At 41.0% G+C, this 8,334-nt stretch overlaps 1 protein-coding gene across 1 annotated transcript; it reads right to left on the bottom strand.

The window, feature by feature from the left end:
- Positions 1-2,899: 2,899 nt before the first annotated feature.
- Positions 2,900-6,380, bottom strand: LOC147435549 (uncharacterized). Its single transcript, XM_086487989.1, has 3 exons — positions 5,794-6,380; positions 4,010-5,663; positions 2,900-3,386 (listed from the first exon to the last, which is right to left on the bottom strand). The coding sequence occupies exon 2, from the start codon at positions 5,609-5,611 to the stop codon at positions 4,040-4,042; it is 1,572 nt and encodes a 523-aa protein (XP_086344115.1). The 5' UTR covers positions 5,612-5,663; positions 5,794-6,380; the 3' UTR covers positions 2,900-3,386; positions 4,010-4,039.
- Positions 6,381-8,334: the final 1,954 nt, after the last annotated feature.

Below are 8,334 nucleotides of genomic sequence, written 5' to 3'. Positions count from 1 at the left end.
TGTCCATATATTTTTCTCCTCTGTTGTATCAAAACTCTACAAAGATTCATCAATACAAAGATCTCTTTCTCTATCTTTTGCTATCGATATCTATTATTCGATTCCCGTGACACAAAGGTACTACAAATTATCTCGTGGATCAAGTAAGTAGCAAAAAAAGTGAAAATGGTTTGACTGAGGATGACAAAAGATATTGTGTTGTTGATGGTGATTTGTACTTTGAAGAGATTTTGAAATTGCCAAATGGAGGGAGATGTGCTTCTTATGCTTATGATTTGATCAATGAGATATATTTGAATAGCAAAGGCACTCATTTAGAAAGGTGCAAGAATATATGCAACTTCTTATCCTCACTCATGAGTGAAATAATTATGATGATTACTTCGAGAGAGAGCTAAATGCTATCTTTGTGAAACATGCTTATTTTTATGAGGTTGATGTGCAAAGGTACTTCAAAGAAGATGTGATGGTTGAGAAAAAAAATGAAGGGAATATGACCTATATGCATAATAAATGTAACGAGGATCCATTACAACATGGGGTATGCTCCTGAGAAAGTCCCATTGAAGAGTATCTCATGTGGCTTTTGGATGAAGCCTTGAAGAGTTTTTGTGCAACATACAACAAGGGTTCTCAAGAGCCCCACTCAAGACATGCACAGTCTGGTAGAGCATACACATGAATATTTGGAGTTGATGGCTCTTTTGGATGATTCTTTGGAGGGATATGAAGCTCCTTAAGACACGGGTATGCATCATCATGATGAGATATGTGATCTAAGGACAGAAGGAGATGAGCGTGACAAAGAGATTATGCAATATTTGGATGATACTTTACAAGATTTAATTACCTTAACAGAAGTTATGCATATAATTTTTGAGGTGCCAAATGTAGTAACGAATAATATGTCCAGTGTCCTAGAGATGCATGTTCATATTTTGCAGACTAGAGGAGGTGAATTCAACTCACCCATGCTTTCAACTATGTAAGGGATATGGGATTTTTTTGGTTTTACAATTAGACCCAAGTGGTCAATCAGATGCTCATGATCTTTCTCATAGTACTTATACGCCCTTTGATAAAGGAAAATGCTTTGATGTTCATAATATATGTCCCTCTATTAATGTGCCCTTTGATCTGGATGGAAAATTAAACGCGCATGACTACATGTAGCTTTTTGGAAGGGTGATATGCATGTTACAAGATCTTTTGAGGCCATATGTTGCAATTGGTGATCTTAGAGATTTCTTGAAACGTGGACTATGTGGGCAAATGCAGTCCAATATATGCTTGATATACATGTCTTATTGCCTTATCACAAGAGGTGTAATCATAAAGGCCAATTATATGCTATTTCATCTGGCTGAAATCCAGTGTCATGTATTTTCTTTTTCGAGCTAGAAAGAGATACAATGTCATTGAGAAATATGATGGTGTTGAAGATATTGTCACATGCCAGAGGATGTGCAGGTTTAAAGGTATGGATGTCGTACCATGGCACATTCATATTGGGAAAGGAAGTTAATAAAGTCTTTTTACATGGTTTTGGATGTATGGAAGTGGATGCCATTGTGTATATAATGTCTATGTGTGAAAGCAGATGACGTGGTTGTAGTTGTCTACATACCTTACTAGGACCTTGGACCCCTAGGTGCAATGCCACTTATGCTTTATGATTTTAGAATATTTAGAAGATGGTTTTGGAATGTGGTCAAGTGTTATGGTTCATTGGAATGTACATGTTTGGCTTACAAAGTTATGGCATTGGCAAAAACTACCAAAAATAATAACTTACGTACGTCACTACCAAAGTTGTACCAAATGGTCATCAAAAGTGGAAAAGTTGACGTTCAATAGAAAAATTGAGACCAAAGTAATTCTCCCAAGACGATCTAAAAATGATCGAAAATGGCTAGTTTTGCAAGGAAAATGGGCAAAAATAAACACATCAACACTTCGGTCGTAGGTAATTGAAGGGGGTGCTTGCTTATGGCTACAAAACTTGCAATTTGTTCCCCCTCATATCTTTAACAGATGATCAAAGTGGGTGTGCTATTGTAGCCATGCAATGCTTCTACCTCTTGTTCGAGTGTTTTAGGCCCCCGATTAGAGTTTTGTCTTTTCAGATAATTGTTTGTGCTTGTCTCTATAAGTATGTAAGCTCGCCTTGATGAAGAACTAAGGAAGAAAGAAAGAGTTTTTTTACAAGACAAACAAGCATTGTGTCAGTGCAATTAAGGTTGAGGCTACACCAAATCATCACACATGAGTTTTGAGTTGATATTGCCCTTACGTAAGGGTAAAGCTTTCATGGCTGAAATTTTGGTCTTTTTCTTCAGATATGCTACAAATCAACACATCATTTCACAAACTTTCATAGCCAGAGGCTCAACGCCTTTCTGGCTACACCGCATACTATTTAACAATGTTGGCATTTTGAATAGTGTTCAGAAAAAATCATTTTTCCAAACATACATTTTTTTTTTGAAATTTTCCAAGAGGAAATTTTAGAAAATTAGGTTTATTTTTCAGGTTTTTACACTATTTTTCTCTATACTGGGTCCTTTTGCCCTTGCTCTCAACCGGCATATTTAAAATTGAAAACGGCACGATATTAAGTTGGACACATTCTTCCCGAACACTGATTCTAAAACGATAAATGAAAAGGAAATCAAGCCATATAAAGCTGTGTAATGAGGGTTCCATTGTCACACTAAAAAATAAATAAAAAATCAAATGTTTATATAAAAAGGTAGGTGAATCAATCACTAATCACTATAGGAAATAGTAAAACTTATGATGCCCACCTTACTTGCTTCTCCAAGCCAAAAAGACACATGCACATTGCATGCCTACCAAGGTACCTCTTTACACATATAGATATTATAACCTATAGATATTATAACCAACTCTTTTGACATTCCATTGTAATGAGACCTTTCCTTCACTATTGCATTTTAAATGTTTTGAAGGGTTTTTATTTTTCGAAAATATAAAGACCCACTGCTTGATCTCTAATTACTTGATTTCTAATTCACACGTAAGCTGAAGAAAAGAGCAAATGCAATTGACTTCTCAACAACCTAGATAGGTATCACGGCGTCTAAAATACATCCTTTAAAGCCTTTTGAGTTCTGTATCCTATAGATTAATGTCCTTCAAGAACAATTTTACACTTTGGTAAGATGTGTATTCAACTAAAGAGAGAGGGGTTGACAAGCCATCTAAATGAGAAGACAAGCCATGATAACTCTACTAAAGCCAATTTGAAAGCCAATCAGAGCCTCTGAGGGAGAACCCTTCACAATTGCAAGGCCCCTTTCTTTTCCCTTTCTCTTGGAGCATTCGAGGATCGAATCCATTTGCACATGCCGGCATGATTACTCCTGAGAATCAAGCAAGAAGAGTTGTTAAACAAAAGTTTAATGTCAAGGCATTGAAGGTGTGTGAAGAATTAGCTCAATCAGGACCTCATACATCCCCAAATCACTTAGTTTTGATAAAACTCCTCTCTTGAAGAGCGTGCATGCGCGCGCTTACAAACACACACATTCATATCATTGCCATCATCATCTCACACACGACTCTTTAACCGGCCTAATCATAGGACCATGTTCACTTGGCCGGCCATAGCTCAAGTGCCCATCCTGATATATGATGATGTAACACAAAAGAAGAGCTATGAAATCCAAACCTAGCATCAGTCTAATATAAAGACAACAAACTGCCTTACAATGACATCAATACAGGAATCCATTGCATGAATAAATTTAGCGTCGATGCACATGTGATACAGCATAAGCACAGTCTTAACAAGCAAGCACAAACAGGTGCTACAGCACCCTGAATGTACATACACCCGAGCCGCATCAGCTCTCAATTACCAATTATCTTAAAAGAACTTTTTCAGTGAAAAAGGGAGACCATCTAGCCACAAAGCCAAAAAGATAAAAGTGATTCAAATGTTTTGGGCAGAATTTAAGCCAAGCAATGTGTTCAGAGAACTCACTTGCAGTTACTGACCACCAAAAGCATACGCCTACGAGCATATCGGACACGGAATCAATCCATTCTCATTGCATTCTGAACACCGCGACAGGCTATTGTCTTGGTCGACAACCTTGCAGCTTCCACAACACACCAAACAGGGCACAAAACGCATATTCCCACAGCCGTCGCACATACCAATATTCAAGTCTTTTGGTAGCCCTTTAAGGAGAACTGCAAGCTTGCCCTCTTCATGAAGCTTTATTGCATCATCTACCCCCCCGATATACCTTCCCTTGATGAACACACTTGGGACTGACAGTTGAACCCCCAACAGCTCTCTCAGCTCATTACGATACGCCAAGTGCATGGAAACGTCTCTTTCATTAAACCCCACACTGAAGCCCTTCAAAATGTCTCTCACATTATTGCAATCTTCAAATGTCTTTCTGATACCATGCAATGTCGTCGTGTAAAGGACAATGGTCTCCTCACCACCCGGAGGACATCTCCATTCAAACTCATTTAAGGGATCGACAGACTCAGTCGTCAGGCTTGCACTGATGGCCTCTTCGAAGGGTTCACGAAGATTGGACTGATGCTCTGGGACGTGCAATGAAGGTACCGCACCAACATCCATTTGGGTTTCCTTTGAAAGCCTCATCTTTTCAAAGAAATCATTAGTATCATTTGCAATGCTCCAATCTTCCTTTCTCAACTCCTGTAAAGCCTTCTCATAAGAAGCCAAGAGAGCAGGGTCAAACAAGGGGCTGTCCGGCTCAGTTAATGCATCCACAATCGATCTTCTGGCTGATGAACTGACTGAAGTAGACGCATCCTGGCTCATTTGCATGCCTGTCATGAGAGTATTCTCATACTCCAAATTCAAAGTAAGCTTCAATCGTCTGCTTGAAGTAGAATACGATACCTCTGAAGGCACTGTAGAGCTTAAACTCGGCTGATGATCCCTGCTAGCACGTAGCGACGTCTCATGGACAACAGTACCTGAGTTGAGTTTTGCTAAACCTTCCCTCGTATTGTGAAATGATGGCAATTTGTCGTATTTCTTGTGTCTAATGTTCAATCTTTCTGGCTCAGCAGAGGGAGGAAGGTGCCCCAGCGCCTTATTTATTGAAGGTGCCATTGATCCAACATCTAATGATGATGGTGAAGAGGCAGATGCCTCCTCCTCTAGACCTTGCATGATGTCTGACACATTAATGGTTTCTTGAACTGCTGATTTGCTTGAATGTGGGATGGGTATGGAGATGCTCCTTTGATGACCAGCATGCTTCGATGTCTGTAAAACAGTCTTCAGCTCTTCCCAGGTCGAGGTCGGGGCCGATTCCATGGACTCGAGAATGTCGAGTCTGTCGTATAAGTCATCCAATGAGCGAACACGAACTGTGCTTCTTTTCACCTCTTCGGAAGGCTTGGGAGTATCCACCTTCAGCAGACCATATGAGCTGGACGTGAGTGCAACCAAGTGGCGATGGTACTCCTCAAAAGAGAGCTCATTGGGTGGAGCTTTTTCAAAGGGCTTTCTTCTGCCAGGAGAAGTAATCCCCCACTTCTCTTCTAGGAGGGCCTGTTTCTTTAAGTGTTTGGAAGAGACACACCCCATATTGTTGGGATGTTGAGACAAGGCGGCTTCTGATCCGTGTTTTGCGCCTTGGCTGCACAATTCAACAAAAGAGGCTCCCTTTAGAGATAACGCAGAATTGAAAATCACATTCTGTGCTCAAACACTAGTCACATGATAGAAAGCTGAAGTGCTACGCGAAGAAGGTGTAATCAGATGAATACCTGTGAGAATTGCTGCGTTCTTGTCTCTTGTCAATTTATCGATGGATCCGCGGCGGGCAATCTTGCGGCGGCGATCTTACTCTGATTTCTTCAACATGCAGATGATGCACATGATTGCCTCTAAATTTGCGAACTTGCTCTGTGGCTTGGGCACGCACAACAGTAGATTAGAAAAAAAGGCAATGCGTTGTGTAGAAGCGATTATATTGCAGATAAAATGTGAGAGTCGGCCATAGCCAAGACGTCGGAGAGCATAACATTTACAAGAACCCACAAAGCTCAAAATCTAAAACTCCCAATTGGGCGATCGTCTCTCTCTCTCTCTCGATTAGTTGCAATTGCCTGTCATGTGAATCTGCTTTGATGGGCTACACGCAGGAGAAAGCAGGGTATCTTGCAGGGCATCATAAAGCGAAGACATTTCTCCTTTAGTAACACTGGGATTCTGGGAGTGAGAGAGCGCGAAAGCCTTTTGGCGGCTGGCCGACCGAGCCCCAGAGAAAGGACCGGTAGGTAATCTAATAAGCTCTCCTTTGCCAGAAGAAGAGGTCTGAGGACGAGAGAATAGAAGAGAGACTGAAGTTCCACTCGCCCATTTTCTATTCGGCTGGTGGTGGAAAGCATCATATTTTGGCGCGTTTCTTAAGGCGCTCTTAGAGCCCAAGCACTTTCTCTTCACGTCACCTTTTTAGAAGAAGAAGAGAGTCTCTCTCTCTCTCTCTCTCTCTCTCTCTCTCTCTCTCTCTCTCTCTCTCTGGATGGGCACATGCAAGTGTTCGAGAAAAATGTGACTCAGCTTAGCCTTGGGCCGGTTGAAAAACCAAATTAGCCGGAGGGGAAAGAAGGAGAAAACCTACTTAGAGAATTTAAAAAAATAGAGTTAAATTGGAAAACATGCTAGTTATTTTGCAAAATAACTATTCTCTTTGAATCTACCCTAAAGGGAATTTTGTACGTTTGTGAAATTAATTTTTCATGAACACAGAGGCACTACCACATGCCCTCCTTTATGAGAGTGTTTAGTGAAAAAGTGAGGAAAGCCCACCAAGTTCTTGTCTTTACACTTAACGACACTCCACCATAGTGAACACTATCGGCCAAAGGATGGAGGCCCAAGGTTCTACTTCCACTTATGAATTGATCACTATGAAAGAAGAACTGGCACACATGCCGAGGAGTATAAAAAGGAAATGTTTCACCTGAAGGATTCGATTATGTGTGCTATCAGATTGATCAAGAAAAGGATGGGGCTTTCCAATCAACGAGCAAAGAAAACCGAGCAAAGCTAATTACCGAGCAAATATGAGCAACACCCTTGACAATTTGATGCAAGTGTAAGGTATATTGAAGAAAATAATAATGTCATGCTGGATTTGACCAGCACCACAACACAAAAGGGTCGTACATATAAAATTATCACAAAGCAGTGGAGGCTTCAAAATCTCAAACCTCCTTACATGTTGAGGTCCTAAGAAAAATCCTTGTCACAAAGTATCTCTAGCTATCTCAGAAACCTCGCTTCTATGGAACCTTGTGGTGGAAGCCATGGAAGAGGTATCTCACGTGGCAGTTTCTTCAGATTCAAGGGCTCTATGTTCTTTGGGTATTGGTTCAGCCCAACCTGGGTTAAGCGATACCTCTACTACTACGGGTGGATGCTCTTGAAGGAGCTTTTGAGCTTGAAGCTAGGGTTGTTCCAAACCTTAATAACATGTGGGTTCCCCTTCTATGGATTTCTATGAACGAATTCAACACTTTTAAAAGAAAATTTACTTAATTTTTAATTGTTTTTAGATTTTTTAACAAATCTACATGCTCAAAAAGAAATAAAAGTTATAAGACAGAGTATGCCTTGACTCTCTTTTTGTGACTTAGATCAGTGGATAGTTGTTAGATCCGTGATGAGTCTCTCGTCCTTAGATCGGTAAAGAGCCCTATCATCAATTTATGTTGGAAATGATTTCCTTGGCCAAACAAAATATTTTCAAAGTGATCAAGTGTCCTTTACTTAGCTAAAATCTAGTTTTGTCCTCATAGATCTAAGCTAGATTGATGGAGGAAAATTGGTCCTGAACCTGAGAGCAGGTTGCCTGGTCAGTTTAAACCTGTGGGAAATCACTTGCCTGGTCAGATCTTGGAGATAAACCCCTGAAATGGCTCAAACTGATGAGTAGACCCTTCCGCTAAAATTGACTCAAAGAAACACCAAATGTGGGCCCATGTGTTAGGACAAGGGTAGGACCAGTCACAGCCAAGGGCCAGGATGGACATGCACTCAAGGGGGTCCCTATATTTAGCAAGGCAAGGGCCTACATAGGGCATGGCTGGGTGGAGATTAGCATGTTCAGTCCCCAGTCCCCATGCCCTTTCACTGGTATCAGATCAAGGTGGAGAGGAGGAAGGAGGGTGGAGCCATGGCGCAGAGAAAGCATGGTTTTCTTCTCTCTCCCCCTCTCTCTCGGACCTTGGCATGGCGAAGCATGGCTTTCGCCAAGGAGGGGGGCATGAAGGCGTGGAGCCACTCTTGCCTTGCATGTTCAT

Source organism: Adiantum capillus-veneris, chromosome 18 (genome assembly GCF_014529385.1).
Source record: "Adiantum capillus-veneris isolate H3 chromosome 18, ASM1452938v2, whole genome shotgun sequence".
Lineage (NCBI taxonomy): Eukaryota > Viridiplantae > Streptophyta > Polypodiopsida > Polypodiales > Pteridaceae > Adiantum > Adiantum capillus-veneris.
This window is presented reverse-complemented; position numbering and strand designations above follow the sequence as displayed.